The sequence below is a fragment of the Phoenix dactylifera genome, chromosome 17 (genome assembly GCF_051530095.1).
Source record: "Phoenix dactylifera cultivar Ajwa chromosome 17, Ajwa_hap1_PhDact_Kaust_v1.1, whole genome shotgun sequence".
NCBI lineage: Eukaryota > Viridiplantae > Streptophyta > Magnoliopsida > Arecales > Arecaceae > Phoenix > Phoenix dactylifera.
The window spans coordinates 2,385,922-2,403,525 of NC_143206.1; the positions used below are offsets into that span (position 1 = coordinate 2,385,922).

A 17,604-nucleotide genomic window follows, 5' to 3' on the forward strand; every position below is an offset into this window, starting at 1 on the left:
TTAGCGCTCTTGGGAGGCAACCCAACATATAAATATTATATATAAAAAAAATTAATTCAATAAATTACTAACATGCAAGTTTGGGAGTTTTTACCCCAATTGTCAATTTACCTACCCATATCGAGTTACTTCTCCTGTGTCCTATTACTGCTTTAAATTTTTTTTAACATTGAGGACAATGTTAGATTTAGGTATGGAGGTGAGAATATTTTTAATTTTTCTGCCTAAAAGATTTTAAAAAAAAAGAAAAAAAAGTGGGGATTTTAAATTTCTAACTCAAATTCTAATCTTTTTAGCTGTATAAACTAGGAATTGCTTTGACAATAGCTTTAAGTTAAGGAATATAATAGCAGTTCTAGCTTGAGTTTTCGTCCCACCTATCTCCTCCTAACATGATAGAAGATGATTTAGCACCTACACGTAAGCACATGAATAGTGGGGTATGTAAACTTGCAACTAATATGAATACTTTTGACCTTCTGGATAATTTAAAGTTAGATGTACGATGAACACCCTAAAAATCAAAAAAAAAAGAAAAAAAAAGGGTTTAAGTCTTCTCACTGAGTAACCAGACCTCTTGCCTGGCAAGCAGCGAGTGTTCGCGTAAAAAAGTGAAGATGGCTGAGATTAAACTCCGAGTGACTAATTTAGCCTTGGAGCCTAGTTGACTTGAGTTATTAAGCCTGTTAGGGTGTCTTTACACCTAGTGCCCTGAGCCATCTGGATCGAAAGTCATTGGTCTAACACTCGCTACATGGGTTAGCTAGAAAGCTTAATAAGGCTAGATATTGCACAAGTCATTCTTCTTAGCATTCAGTCTGAAAAAAAATAATAAATAAATAAATAAATAAATTTGGGGTGTTCATTACCATTTAACTCTAGAAAGTCTTGAAAATTGGAGTGATCATGTTGGAAGTAAGTGAAAGCCACTCATTTATATGATACTATCCTGCACCTCACTACATTCTTGACTTGTTAGCAGATAGATGGGGTGTAATGAAACTTGAGTTAGAGTCTGCTTAAATATGATAGCAACAAGTCTCTATCGTCCTTGCAATTCTAGTTTCATACAGTAATACTTGTTCAAATTTCGAGTTAAAAATTAGAAATCCCTGACTGATGAAGTTTGTGGGTAACTTCACTGCAAACCCTCACGAGACAACACTCGTTCACTAGGGTAACCTAGGGGTTTAAAGGCTTGTTGCACGTGCCAAGTGCAATCGTGATGCTCTACGAAAGTGGGTACGTATCTCAGTTTTATGTACTTAGCTTCAATAAAAAGTCAAGGGTTAGACTACATCTTTTGTGCCCTCATTTTATCGTTTGCTCGTTAATTCCTAGAGACTAGCAATAAGCTAGTTGAGGGGTGTGATGAGAGCACAAAAGTGCGATCTACACGCTGCTTAAATTAATATTACTCTAACATATAATGATAAAATTACTAAGTTAATATTATATTTTTGTTTGGCACAGATTAGTATAAATTAAAGTTTAAATGCATATTTGGTAGGGTTTAGAGGGATGCATCATGGCCCCAAACCGCGTGGGCCCAATCCTGCCATGATCTGATCGAGCACATTTGCACCCCAAACATCCGAGCCCGCGTGCGATCTTCCAATGATCCTCGTGTTCCCTCCTTTCTGGATTAACACCCGCACTCTTCCGAAATAGAGATTCCCACTCTCACTTTATCACAAAGAAAAAGAACTTTTTAACCTCCAATCCCATGAAGAATAGCTGAAAATACTATTCATCCCTGAAGTTACTATTCATGCTGAAATCACTGTTCATATGAACAGTGTTCCGAGATGACACTGTTCATATGAACAGTGTTCCGAGATGACACTGTTCATATGAGATGTCCTCCATGATGCATCCAAGGATCCAGCCATTCGAGATGTCCTCCCTTTTCGAATCAGCCTCCCCATGATCCAACCATCCTCTTCATCAGCCAGCCATCTGTGAAGGAAGCAACCAGCAGCAATACCGATTTCGAGCGATCATGCGTGATCCCAGCCTCCCGCATCATGCCAAGGATCCCGCGGTAGCCTTCATTCTCAGCCATCGCAGCATCCCGCGTCCGCCCTCTCCTTCCTCCCGTCGATCCTGCGGCGCTCTTCATCCGAATCCACGTCCTCCTCCCAACCTTCCGTTTCAGTCTCCCAGCGTCACGCGATTCATCCCAAGACTGCGCAGCCCAGACGATCCTCTCAACGTAATCAGGGGGGGTGGATGACCTATTTAAGAGGGAGGAGGGCTGATACGAAGGGTGGCTGACATCCAAGAAGAACAGAGCATGCTCTGTTCTTGAAGGAAACAAAAGTAAAAAAATGAGAGTTCCACCATGGGAGAGAAAGGGAGAGAGACAATGAAATTGTTTTTTTTTCTTCCTGTTTTCTTTTCTTTATTTTATTTGCAAAAGAGAAGGAGTATTAGGCCTCTAATCTCCATTTTTATTTGTAATCAGTTTTCTTTTTATGAAATCCATCAATTCTCTTTCATGCAATCCTTGTTCTAGGTTCAGTTTAATTTCTACTTTTATGCAATCCATAAATTTATTTTTATGCAATCTATGTTCTAAGTTTCAGTTTTCTTAAGCACTGTTTTCATCCATGCCCAAGTTTTCTTTTGAATAGTTAAATATTTCATTAAATATATCAATGCTTTTCGAATCTATACCTGTCTTTTAGTTAATCTCAAATAGAAAACATTCTCTGGTAGACTAGAGAATCATTCAACATCCCCGACGTAATATTTTTTTTGTTATTCAAAAATTGATTTTGAATCCGAGTAAACATTTTGATTTTTATGCAACTCCAACCGCCTCCATGTGGATCGACCTCTTACGACCACTATTCTTCGAGTAGAAAAGGTAAGAGTATAATTAAATTAAACTTTGTTTGTCGGTTCTAACAACGATCTGTTTAGCGTATTTTTAGGTGAACAGGAGATCGACAACAGGCCTGTTCGGATCAAGAGAGGTAATGTATTGAGAACAGTTTCTCTTCCAATGCCCTTGCTTCTTATAGTAGAAACACTCTGCCTTACTCTGATCAGCCTTCTTCTTCTTAGTCTGACTTTGCTCAGCACGATGCATCTTTTTCTTTTGATTTTTGTTTTTCTTCTTTTCTTTCTTAAAGGGACCACGACCCTTGGACAAACCTCCCACTAAATTCACTGACCCTTTTAAGAGTTGGTGATCCTTCTCAAAAGTTTGCAGTAAACCCAATAATTGGTGATAATTTACTACCGGTTTCATCATACGAAAGTTGGTGAGAAATGGACGGTACGAACCAGGAAGAGAGTTCAGTATAGCATCTTTTTCCAATTGATCATGAAGGAAAAAACCGAGAGTACTCCGGCGCTCGATCAACTCAATCATGTACAATACATGATCAGTCACCGATGCCCCATCTTTCATCCGTGCGTTGAAAATAGCACAACTAATCTTGTACCTTTCAACGTCGTCGGGAGTGCCAAAAGATTCGTTCAACACTTGAACGATTTCTTCGGGCTGGGCGTTCTCAAACCGACAATTGAACTCATCACTCATTGCAGCAAGCATAATGCATCGGACAGTGATACAGTCACTGAGCTACTTCTGATAAGTTTCTCTGACCGCACCCTGTGTATTAGTAGCAGGCTGCTTAGGTGCTGGATCCGTTATCACATAAAGGATCCGTTCATGCTCTAGCACAATCTTAAGTTTTCTAAGCCAGTTGCTAAAATTGGGTCCAGTCAACTTGTCATTATCCAACAATGAACGAAGTGACAAACTAGTGGCCATTTCTGCATAAAAAGAAAATCGGTTATCAGTATATGAATTGACAATACCCTAAAGACTTGGACTTTAGTCTAAAAGTCCTTCCACTATTTTATACAAATTTGTAGCATCTACTTCAAATTCGAAGAATTACACTTAACTCTTTAGTGGGCACTAGAACCCAATAGATCGCATATGGGCCCGAGTGTGGCTCGGCCAACCCATATGCACCTATTGGTAGTTTCTGAACCAATTGTTTCACCAAATAATTTCTAGTGATAATTTTGCCCCAGTCTCTTTGGCAGGCATGTGGCGCCTCCACCAAAAATTTTGGTTAGGTCCAACCATTAAATGATAGGGTTCCGTGTAATCTACTAATAAATGATCAAGCCCGAGTGTGGCTCGGCCTACCTGATCACCTATTGAAAGTACACTTGACTCATCATATATTGAAAGACAATTCCAATGGTCAAATAATCACCAGGCGTGTGGTGCCTTCAATGATTATCAAGCCATTGGACACATTATTATCCAACTTAATAGGAGGCTATGACCTAGTTATCTCTTTAACTATTTCATTTTAGGGACCTAATAATTTTAGAGGATTTGATTTAATTAAGAATAGATGAGAAGAACCGGTTAATCTAGATCCTCCTACTGACTTCATCAAGTCAGATTAATAAGAACTACATTCAATCTGGTTAAGAAGATACCTAAATCAGTCATACTGATTTTTCTTAAGGCATGGGTCAACTCGAATCATTAAGTGATCTAATCAAAATGTGATTGACCATGTCAGCCAGGTAAGTGAGATCGGTGGAAGGGATATGCCATTAACTCGACAAAGACGAATTAGTGCGAATAGCACCCAATTAAAAATCACCGGTCAAAACACTTACCTTAGACACCGACTGGTTAATCAATTTCGATTTGATTACCCAAATGACTCGGGCTCTACCTCTGAGCCTCAATCAAGTTCCATCTTGATCTAATCAAAGATATGGAATTGATCAATCTACAACTATTGTATTTGACCTAGAGTTTTCTCGGGCTCTACCTCTGAGCCTCAATCAAGTTCCATCTTGGTCTAATCAAAGATATGGAATTGATCAATCTACAACTATTGTATTTGTCCTAGAGTTTTCTTGACCTAATCTAGTTACTACTTAATTAGATTTGATCAATTAACTCTAATTAGACCATGTTTGATTCTAACCCGACGTCTAACCCAATCTTAAGAACTTGATTTGAACTAACCCAAATGCCCCATGAATTATGCAATGTCATTGAATTGAGTTACAATTCTAGATCTAGGTTTTCATATCACTTAATTCTCAATTAAGTGTAAGCTTATGAAAATTCAGATGATTGCATTATTCTTAATGACATATTAATTATAAAGTTTCAGTTCTTAAAACTTATTTTTCAGATCTGAGATTTGTAATTAATCATGTTTAAAATTCAGATTTAATTCATGTTTAAATCTTAGATGATATATGTTCATATATCACATATATAAACTAATATGAATTAACTTAAACAACATACATCATATGCATTTGTTTTCAGATTTGATTTATTCTACAAAATCAAAAAATAAATGAATCATAAATTTTATTTAGATATAATCTAAACAAGTTTATGATTTCAGATTTATTCATGTTCTCTATATCACATATACTAACATGAATGTACATCACATGCATTCTATTTTTCAAATCTAATCAATCATGTAAAAACAACAATTAAATCAATCATAAATCTCTTTTAAATCTGATATAAACATATCTATGATTTTAGATTTAATTACAAAGATTAAAACTACTTTTAATCTTCTTTTTGTGGTTCATCTTTAAAGATTGAATCACAGTGGCACCCCTACACGCCATAAGAGATCCCATTGAATAGCAAAAGAGGGTTATGAACCCTTCTTTCTCCTATGACCAGATGGCCTGGTGATCATTCCAATAGGATTACTTGACTACTAGGATTAGAAAACTTGTTTTAGGCATAAATGTTTAAACTACTTTGAACCTATGGCTCTGATACCACTGTTGGAAACCCTGGTAGTCGCATGCATATATTTTTAAAAATTTTACAGCGGAAGCATAAATTAAACTATTTAATTTCTATGCATGCTAGAGATCATATCTCTACAACAAAAATAGATCCAGGACTTTAAACATTTATCCTAAACAAGTAGGCATGATTCTATGTCTAAGATGTAGTCATGCAGAATTTCAGCAATCTAGTTGATTTCTAATCTTAATTTTTAATGAGACAGATCTCATACCTTTTTTCTTTGAGAACTTTTATGATGCTTTGATCACCTTGTATAGCCGCACACGCGTCCGGCCTCTACGGATAGTCCACGTGAAGCTCTAGGAAGATCCACAACTGCAGGAGTGCTAGCTCGTGCAGAAGTGCTGCAGTGGCTGAACTTTTCTCCCTCGAAACACTCAACTTTTGATTTTTTTCAAGAGGCTGGCTCTCAGAATTTTTTCAAAATTTAGAACCCTTTCTAAAGACCATCTTCTGCAAACCCTAGGCATGGGGGTCTTTTTATAGCCAAAAGACCCCCCACGTCTCACACCTCTTTTGGCCAACAAATTTGGCTGATAAAATTCTCAAATAATTCTGATGAATCGGCAGCTAAGAGATAAACAAATTCTATATTAATCTTGTGCCAAGAATCCCTAAAAATCAGAAGATTATTGCGCCCCAAACTTTAGTTGCACGCCACCCTACTTGATGCGCCATGCAGTTCCTGCAAATTAGGGATTTGATTTCTATCTTTTTAGGAAGATTTGAGGTGCCATATTTTTTTGAAAAATAGCCCCACCTCCTCTTTTCTCACGCCAAAAATTGAACAAAAATAAAGAGGATAGGCACCACTGCTTTAGGGATAAGGATGAGGTATCTTTCTTCTCCAAGAAAGAAAGCTAGGGTCCTAAATTTTAGGAATTCTTCTCCATAATAAATTTTGATTATTTGGACTCTTAATCCTCATCAAATAAGGACTCTTAATTGACTTAAGTCAAGCCCAATCCAATTGGATCAAGTTCGATCAATTAGGTTATGCCCAATCGGCTCGGATCGAACCCGATCGAATTAGGTCAAACCCTAATTTAGCCCAAATTGAATCTAATTCAATTTGGCTTAATTAAAGTCCAATAATTTAATCAAATTAAATTTATTAGTAATCCAATTATTAATTAACCCTCCAATAATTCAATAATTATTTTAATGTAACTTTTGCTTAGGATAATTTGTCAATCGAATTGACCAAATTACCCCTAAATGATTCTTAATCATCAATCAGCCATTTGATCAACCTAGAAACTTCTATGCATGTGACCCTATAGGTTCGAACCTAAGCCGGTAGCACAAGAACAACTTTTTGTACTAATTGAAATGACCATCTAGCAATGATACCCGACGTTCAGATAGGCCGAATATATGCGAAGCAAATATTCTGGAACCCTGGACTATGGTTACTGTATAATTCATCCCTTTGACTCCTAATGCCAGGATGACTTCAGAGTTCTGTTAACTCTGTAATAAGTACATCCTCTATGTGATAACTTTAGAAATCCTGTGACTCCTCACAAGGATTATCCTGGCCAAGATTTTGCTAAATTGAACACAAAGCATTATCTCTTGTTTCCAGGAGGGGTCAATTCCATCTTGACTCACGCACTGATTTTGCAAGTACTTGACTGCACCCAGTAACCTTTCATCCCAGAATTAAAAATTCTGCTAGTCCAGTACCAAAGTACAGTGAGTTGCTTGCTAGTCACTGTGGTGATCTCAGGTTTGAGGGATACTTATACCCATATCCACTCGGAACATCTCTCGACAGTAGAGTGTTTCGAAATTGGTCACGTTCAGTGAAATGTACTCCTACACTTCACCTGTGCGACATATCAGTGTCTCCACACTCCTTGGTTAAGAGGACAACCAACGTATATATCTCACAACGACCTAATCTCGACAATGCTATCGTCCTATTAACAGCAAATCATTTGGTCGCAAACAGGTTTAAGGACTTGAAGATAAATCCTCCTTTATCATAAAACAAGTCCTAAGGACTTCATCATATAAGAGTTCATTTGAAGATGTACAATGAAATGATGAACAATGCCAAATAACACTTTATTAATTTGTCAATTCATTTACAAAATTTAATCATCAGTACACTGACGATTGATTCTTAGGATACAATTCCCAACAGTTAGGACCACAATAAATTTGGCATACAATTTGTCTTCAAGATATGGTGAATCTCAATATCGAGTCCTTTCTAGTCTTTTCCATCATGGCTAGAGTAGTCTTTTTCGAGTTCAGCAATACTCCTGTATCAATTCTATATAATTATATATTTAGGGTTTGAATTTTAAGTTATGATTAGTAATTCCAACCTAGTGAAAGTTGTTGGATTTGAGAGTTGGAATAATAAAATCAATGTTTCATTAGGATTTTCTTCTTTGTTCATTTGGAGAGTCTATCAAGGATCTCATTTAGTTAGTTGTGCAACACGTTATAATTTTAAAGCTAATGATGAGTCAGTTTAGATCTCCTTTTTTTCTACTAGCACTATGAATACATAATCCTTTTTTTTTTGAGAGAGAGTATATCTATATATTTTGGGTGCCTTGCTGGAAAATGAATACATGAAGTGAAATATTTTTGGGAAAAAATAAATACACTGGTAAGCGATAATTATATCTTGATCCTGCTAAGTGCTTGATTTTCTCCCTTTTCTTTCAATTTTGTTTTCTTTTATTAGGATATCACAACATTATGTCATCTTTGACTCTTATTTAGAAAAAGAAATGAATTTAAGAAACAATGACATCTTAGAGATTAGAGGCTAGTGATTCTAGGAATACTATATTTTTAAGATATTGTAGTTCATTATCTCTATCATCTGCAATATCTTAATTATGAATGTAATTGATGAATTCCTCAAAAAAATAACTATAGATGTTCTTAAATATAATTATTTGCAGGCATTTCTCTCCTTTGGATAATGGTCATTCTTTAGTTATCTTGATCAAAAATCCAATACCCTCGCTGACATATTGAAAATGCGTGTGCACACAATAAAAGATTTTTTGCATAAATAATCTTCTAAATATCACATTTTGTATGAATATCCTTCCAAAATTGATATTTATACGTATACCCTCGTAAAATACTTATTTTACTATTTTATACTTTTTTATCTTTATTTTTGTATATGTACCCACATCATCTAACGTCGTTAAAAAAATTAACAATTTCAAATTAAAATGATTAAAATATTCTTAATAGGTAGGTGTGCAAAAAAATATTTATATAGCGATCGTGATGGAGGACAAAAAAATAATTTCATAATTTTATTTTATTTTAAATTAAAATAAATATGGTTTTTATTAATGGTGTTAGAAGAATCTTTATATTAGGGGTATTTGTGCAAAAATAGTATTTTGTGAAGATATAGAAATAAATATAATTTTTAAGAGAATATTCACGTAAATTTGAATTTTTAGAATGTATTCATGCAAAAAAATCCTACAATAGATGACATATTAGCATGTAGACTCTTCTTTAAATGCTAAGCATTTATAGTAATTTGATTTAGCCGTCATTGTGCTTGAAACCCGTAGATCATATTTTATATGATTATTAAGTATATAATATATAATATATTCACTTTGTATAAATAAATATATAAATTTTGAAATGTTATCCAGCAGTAGCCCAGAACAAATTCCAGGCCGTTTGATCAGAAATCCAACGGCTTCAGGCAAACATTACCCTGTGTTTACTATTATTTTACCATTGCGAAAAATAACTGCCTCCACAATTACCGTCAAACCAAGGAGGCGCATTTTTTGCCATTTTGTTGATAGCCAACGAGGGGCACGTTCGTCATCAAATGCCTTAAGAAACCGTCATCGCTAACCGCCCGATCTCTCGGTCCGACGGCATCGAGAGCCCGATTAGAAAAAGGAGGGAAGGAGAGCAAGCCGTCCGATCCCCTTCTAAGCCCCGCTCTATCACCTATATAAACGTCTCAAGGGCTTCTCTACTCCCCCATTTCCCTTCTCCGATCGAGCCCTTAGTCTCGCGCTCGATCACCTTGGAATCCTCAAGGTCTCGCTTCTCTCCGCAGGTAAACTCTCCCATTCTTGACGTTAATTTTATAGATGGCAGAGAGATTTTCCTTTCTTTTAAAAAAGATTTCGCCACATTTTATTGCAGTTTGTGATCTGACCTTTAGGAAGGTATGTGTTTGAGTTTTCTTCCAATTTCTTAAGCGATCTTTGTGAAATTCGATTTGAATCAGTTATTTGATCCTTCTATGTAATAGTTGATAGACGTTCTTCTCTGAAAATTTTTCCTCATTGTACTGCAGTTCTGGATCTGATCGTTAGCAAGCTACATATTTCAGTTTTCTTTGAGTCTTGAAGTTATTTCGGAGAAATTCGCTTTGATAGTGTTTTGATTTGTTGATTTGGTCTGCAAAATAGTCGGCAGAGGTTTTTGCCTCATAATTTTTCCTCATTGTGCTGCAGTGCTCAATCTTATCTTTGGGAAGCTGTAGATTTGAGTTTTTATTTATAAATTTTGCTGCAGTTCGATCCGATGTACGTTAAGCTATAGATCTGAGCTCTCTTCTAATTTTGAAGTGATTTTGGGAAAAATATACTTGAATCGATGTACTCATTCCTCGATTTGATCGTTATAAATCTCTGTTCACTTTAAATTTCTTTTTGATCTTGTGAAATTGGGGCTATTCTGGGTCTAATTTCTGTTTCTTGGCTTCGATTTCAGGTGAAATGAGAGAAATCCTCCACGTCCAGGGTGGCCAGTGCGGGAACCAGATCGGTTCCAAGTTCTGGGAAGTAGTGTGCGATGAACACGGGATCAATCCCACCGGGAGCTACACAGGGAACTCCGATCTCCAACTGGAACGCATCAATGTGTACTACAACGAGGCCTCTTGTGGGAGGTTCGTCCCCAGGGCGGTGCTCATGGATCTGGAACCTGGCACCATGGACAGCATCCGCACGGGGCCGTACGGCCAGATATTCCGCCCGGATAACTTCGTCTTCGGCCAGTCCGGCGCCGGGAACAACTGGGCCAAGGGGCACTACACCGAGGGTGCTGAGCTCATCGACTCGGTTCTTGATGTGGTGAGGAAGGAGGCCGAGAACTGCGACTGCCTTCAAGGTATGTTAGTGCTTCTTCATTGGTGGTTTTCAGCAGCATCTTTTGATTCGCTCTGTATCCTGGTGTCACGGAAATTTTCTTTTCTCCTACATTTTGGTTTCTCCTTCAGATTATTATGGTTAGATTGCTTGTTTTATGAGATCTTTATTATTGTAGGACCTCATGCTGTTTTTCTAATGTATAAGACTGATGTTGATTGCTGAGGCATGCCCTGATTTGAGCTCCATAATGTTGTACCTATATTTTTTTTTATATATAGAATATGTGCTTACCCAATCCTTTTATTTAAGTTTCTAGCTAGTTTTGGTTTTATCTGCATCACTATGTCAAATGCGAGACATTTTTTTTTTTGAAATTTCTTTTGCATGTTGTGGGAAAATTTGATTGGTGATTCATTATGGTTCTATATTCAACTTTACTGTGGTTTTTGGTAAGATTATGATATCACAGGTCTTTTATTTTTTTGGTTGAATATTATCTTATATAGGGATATTCTTAGGGTTGTATAATTTATTTAAAAGATCTATCTCTAGGACCACAGTTTCATTCAACTGTTAGATTTTGATTTATGAGTAGTAATAGTGGTTTAAAAATCGTTTAATGATCAGAAGAAAAGCAATGACCATTTTTTCTATGCAATTGTCTTGTGTTTTTTGCACTTCTGCTATTTAAATATAGATTACTTCTAATTATATTTCTTTCATTACAGGGTTTCAGGTTTGCCACTCACTTGGAGGAGGGACTGGATCTGGAATGGGAACACTTCTGATATCAAAGATCAGGGAGGAGTACCCTGATCGGATGATGCTCACATTTTCTGTTTTCCCTTCTCCGAAGGTTTCTGACACAGTGGTCGAACCCTATAATGCTACCCTTTCTGTCCACCAGTTGGTGGAGAATGCAGATGAATGCATGGTCCTGGACAATGAGGCCCTCTATGATATATGCTTCCGCACTCTCAAGCTGACCACTCCTAGCTGTAAGTTACTCTGCAACATGCATATTATTCTGCTTGGAAACCCATGTTTTCTGTTTGGTATGTCCATATGCTGTAATGATATTTATGCTTGAATTTTGATATCTCATGCAGGTTATGGTCATTATCTACGAATTTTCTAGTTGATTTTGCCAGAATGAAAAATATAGCTTATTTATTGTTTAACAAAGTCTCTTGTTAATATTTAGAGGCATTTATCTTAGCTTATAGAGGTCAGGAAGTGAGTCAATCTTACCTGTTGATAAATTTTAGTTCTAGTAATTCTTACTAGTAGCAGTTCAATGCAAAGAAGGTTGAGATGGTTTTGTCGGTGGAGATCTTTCATCTCAGTTTGGTATACTTTCTTTTTGCCTTGACAGTGAAAGCACATCTACCAGTCTCTATCATGAATACTAGAAATCATGTCTTGGATGGCAGTCTCATAACGTCATTTCAGTATCAAAACTAGGCTTATATACTTCCAGATATTTTTGACAGGGGCCCAGGGCTGCAGGTAGGGTAAAGTGTAAATTCTGACCCAACTGGACCAACCCTGTATCCGATTCAAACATCATAATGACAATGATCACCTAGAATTAGTTGATTAGTCAGATATTTTCAACTAACACAATTTGTTTTGGGCTAAGTTGGCTTGCATTTCATCTGATTTATTTGCCCTTCTATTAGAAATTTGATCATAATTACTCTATATTTTATGTGATAGCTGGTTGGGAGTCCTATTATATAACATATGCTGGATCTACACTGAGTTTAGATAGGTTGAGTGAACCTTTAACCACCACCTGTCCTGATCTCAAATTGAGTTGATAGTTTTGACCCCAGGCCTCACTTCTGTATGTGCCGAAACTACAGACTGAGTTGGGCTTGCTTTAGCCTAGCATCTTAACACTAGTTAGTGATTGAGTGAGCATTTACATGGAATAGCATGCAATAGGTGAATGCAAGTGGATAATTAGATACAGAGGTATGGGAACTGAATTCTTAGTTCCAAAGAAAAGGTTCTGAGGACCATCTAGCCAACATAACTTTTCATTACAGTATTAGAAAACTGATCTGTAATATTTGCTAGAAATCAAGAACTGTTTGTCTTCAATGCTACAAAATGAAGTACATGTATGATTCGTCACAAAATATCTTGAAGTTAGGCTGCCTCATTTAGGAACATCGTTGTGTTTCAAGTGCCACGTCCATTTGAATAAAATTTTTACTGCATCATTTATTATAATATAATGGGCCCATTGTTACTCATAAATACTTGTAAAACATTCTAGATTATGGGCGTACGAGCTGATCCATGTTATGTATGCCCTCTCCACGATTTAGCAGTTGTTAAATGTCATGTTTGGTTGCCAGTATGAATTCTTCTAATTTCTATGAGATTTTTGTTATATTTTAAGTTATTATACGATTTACAAACTTCACCATCCTCTTCTCACTTGATGTTTTATCACTCCGGTTTAACTCCACTTACTAGAGTTCAACACATGCCTCTTTATTCATTCTTTTCAAAATTAGAGATGTGTTTTATAATTTTTGAATCTGTTCTGTGCTTGATCATTGATATTAATTCTGAAATCCACTCTCTTTTTTGAAGATGTACAATTTAGTATATTAGTAAGTTTTCTTTAGGTAAATTTGTTTCAGATCACCAACATATGCTAGTGTTGTTTTCATTTGACGTGTGCATAAATTTTCTTCACTCTCATCAGTTGGAGACTTGAACCACCTCATCTCTGCAACTATGAGTGGGGTCACATGCTGCCTTCGGTTCCCTGGGCAATTGAACTCTGACCTCCGGAAGCTGGCTGTGAACCTGATTCCCTTCCCCCGTCTCCATTTCTTTATGGTTGGGTTTGCCCCCTTGACCTCTCGTGGATCACAGCAATATCGGGCCCTGACGGTCCCTGAGCTGACCCAACAGATGTGGGATGCCAAGAACATGATGTGTGCTGCTGATCCTCGGCATGGCCGCTACCTCACGGCATCTGCCATGTTCCGTGGAAAAATGAGCACCAAAGAAGTTGATGAGCAGATGATCAACGTCCAGAACAAGAATTCTTCATACTTTGTGGAGTGGATTCCCAACAATGTTAAATCCACTGTTTGTGACATTCCACCTAGGGGCCTCTCTATGGCCTCCACCTTCATCGGTAACTCGACATCTATCCAAGAGATGTTCAGGAGGGTGAGTGAGCAGTTTACAGCCATGTTCAGGCGGAAGGCCTTCTTGCACTGGTACACAGGGGAGGGTATGGATGAGATGGAATTCACAGAGGCTGAGAGCAACATGAATGACCTTGTCTCGGAGTATCAGCAATATCAAGATGCTACTGCTGATGAGGAAGGTGACTATGAGGATGAGGAAGAGATGCCCGAGGACATCTGAGCGAAAGATGAATCAAATTTATGCTGTGCTGGTTAGTTTGTGGTGATGGTGGCAGTATTATGTTGCGAGGTACTAGATATAGCTTATGCTTGCACCCCTCACATTCTCATGCTAGAGGATCAGTGAGATCTGTTTCATTTACATAAATTTCCACTGTTGTGAGTTGCTATTTGTGCCTTTTTGCAAGCCAACCTACCCTTGTTCCTAGCAGTTTACGTATTGGTTAATTGGCTATCAGATAATTACCAACTGTATGCTATAATTCTCTTGCTCAGTAATGTCTTTCCTCGACTCTCTCGTTGTGAAGATCAATGTTAGATGGCATGCTTTTAAGGTTCTTTCATTGCTTGGAATGAAGACTTATTCTCCATTGCTAGATGCCTTGATGCTAGTTTGGACCTCTGTCCAAGTGTTTTTGTGAGTTGAGATTCCTGCTTCAAGACATTGAGTAGATCTGTTCCACTTTTGGATGACTTTTGAGGCAAATCTACCAATAAGTAGATCTTAAGTAGACATTTTAAGTAGATTTGCCACAACATTTTCAAGTTTGTGGCTTCCATAACTGTTTCTTTCTTTTTTGGGTAGAATGCCATTGCTTGAATATGGTTCATGTGTTGAATCTTTGTACTCGGGTGTTGTCAGCATGCTGTGGTTCTACATATATGGATAGATTGATCTTGGGGTTGTCAGATGTCCCACTTCGTCCCATTTGATGGGCATGGATGAGTTAAGCATGGTGAGAAGTTAAGTTTATGTGCTTTTCTTGAGGTTTTTTTATTTTTTAATTTTAATGACTTGCTACGTTTACGCAGAACATCCTCAGGAAGGGCGTAAAGTGTGAGAAAGGAAACTGCTTTGCTAGGGGCCAAGGCTAAAATATCCAGCAACCAGTCCCCGAGCTCTGTTTTACTTTACTGGAAAACATCAATATTTATCTCCTTTTTTCATAAAGACAAGAGTCCTCGTCACCCCAAGTTATGAAGATAAGGTAAAACATTATCATCTTAGATGATAAAGATAATGTTGGACTTAATTTCCCCACAAGATAGGGTCTGTCCTTCTGAGGAAAACAATTTGATTAGGTTTGGTCAGCCTTACATGGATGTCCCAATTTGGGTTCAAGAACCAAAGTCCAACACTCTAACTCACTTATGATAGTCTTGACAGAATCTAATTAAATTATAAATGTTTCGTCCAATCTAAAAACCATTCATACTGGAAAATGAGTTGTGGGATCTCAAGCCCACCTACACTTGGGAGCTCAATACTGTGCACTTATTAGGAATGCAATAACTGCTATAACCCAAAAATGTGTCTCAATGTGCCCTAGATCCATCATGTTACATCAGCTAAAGCATCGCTAAACTCTCAAAGAGCTATTCTTGACACTTGTTGCCTCACAATATATCCACAATCATATCTCCTAGCCATAGGTGACATAACTGGTTGAATTCATGCAACAGATGTAAAACAAAATGATCTTCCCTTTGCACTTGTACCTCTTGGATTTAGAACAATAGATTTTATAGACATGCTTTGTAAAGCTGAATCATTCATGGCTGTAAGTGACATGCTAAAGTAATAGTTGTTGATCTGTCATTTCGTGATACAATCAAAAGGTCATATAGGGCATGGCATGAGGCTAGTTTAGCCTTAAGGGCCTTCCATAATGAGGAAGCAGGGATGAATGCACACTCCTCTTTAATCACTTCAGTGCGCGTAGTATTAATCACATACTACAGTATGGTATCTCCTCCAAAGAGCATGTGTCATGCTTTAATGAAACATTATACAAGACTTGGTTTAGTCACTATTTAGAGCTTAATTTCAGTCCTCTATGTGTTTGTCTTTCCTAGGTGCAAAATTGCGATCTTGCATCTGAACCCGATCCGGATCCGAATTTTTTGGGTCGGGTTATACATGGACCTGACCCGACCCGAATAATCTGTTGGGTTAAAAATTATGGCCCTGGATCCGACCCGATCTTCAATTGGGTTGGGTCTGGGTCCAAAGTTAGAACCTGAACAAGAAATCGGGTTGGGTCGAATCGGGGTCACTCAAGATCTAACCCGACCCGACCCGACCCATTTGCACCCCTACAAAGACTACACATTTAGCAGAATGGTGGCTCCATTTGTTTTGCTATTTGCTATATTTGTTATCCTTTAACTCCTCAGATGGAGGGATTTATATCTCTCGAGAAGCCATATATACCTATACTTGAGCAGATGGACAAAAATCTTTTCCTTCTTCGTCATGTCAAAAAAGTATTTCATATTGTCCTTCGGAACAAGCTATCTAGGCTTGTGTGAGTTTGGTGACTCAACACCTTGCAAATATATGACTTTCCAATGAGAATCTTTGCTACATCAATTGTATTATAGTCATCACCTTTAAAATTGTATTGATCAAAATCATCAGCCCCTAGGGTTGAAACTTCATAATTCAGGTTCCTTGAATACATCCTTTGGATGCTCTTTTCAGCTTCTCTTCCCACAAAATAATCTTCTAGTTCGATACTTGGATGATAAGCTGGAAGAGGTTAGCAAACTCCTGCACAAGAAACTTCTATCTCAACTCGAAGTCCAAGCCATTCTATATGATTTTCACATACTCGGCCTCTTTGAGGGACGTGTAGCCGTTATTCCTAGCTCTTTTAAATCTAGCCATAAATCACTCTGCAAACTCAACCGATACCTCAAGCTCAGTTTGGTAGAACTGCATGTGGAATTAAGATTCCAAATCTTTCTAGGTATGAAAGGAGTTAGGAGGAAAATTTACGTACTATGCAAAGACTGATCATGTTAATGAATTGGCAAATTGATGAAGCTTTAGAAAGTCATTGACACTAGCTTCACCATTTTGAACTAAAAATCAACCAATATGCTCAATAGTGGATAAATCATCTCATGAAGATCTAAAGAACTCCAAGACTTTATAGTCTCTCAGGAAGTCATAAAGCTAATCATACTGATCAAGGCAAGCCTTACGATACATCTGCCCGAAAACAAGCCTATATGCACATCCCAATTGGTCTTTCAAATGCTTGGTTAACTGAGCTACATTCAAGAAGTTCCTCCTCTCATCTCCATGAAAGATAAGTTGAGCAGAAAATGATAGCCTCGATGCCGGTTAATAAAGTGGGTTGTTGTACGTTTGGAAGGCAGCTTGGTTGTATGTTGTAGTGCCGTGGGTTACTGAGGTCCAGGTAGCAAAACGTACTAAGGAGGTTGCCCC

General features: G+C 37.4%; 1 protein-coding gene across 2 annotated transcripts; it reads left to right on the forward strand.

The window, feature by feature from the left end:
• The first annotated feature begins 9,785 nt into the window (after positions 1-9,785).
• Positions 9,786-14,710, forward strand: LOC103707336 (tubulin beta-1 chain-like). Of its 2 annotated transcripts, none has more exons than XM_008791781.4 (4): positions 9,786-9,923; positions 10,586-10,984; positions 11,694-11,963; positions 13,691-14,710. In XM_008791781.4, the coding sequence occupies exons 2-4, from the start codon at positions 10,591-10,593 to the stop codon at positions 14,365-14,367; spliced, it is 1,341 nt and encodes a 446-aa protein (XP_008790003.1). In that variant the 5' UTR covers positions 9,786-9,923; positions 10,586-10,590; the 3' UTR covers positions 14,368-14,710. The 2 variants fall into 2 exon arrangements, with proteins under 2 accessions (XP_008790003.1, XP_088569377.1); XM_088713251.1 differs by lacking the exon at positions 9,786-9,923 and adding an exon at positions 10,018-10,035.
• The last annotated feature ends 2,894 nt before the right edge of the window (positions 14,711-17,604 follow it).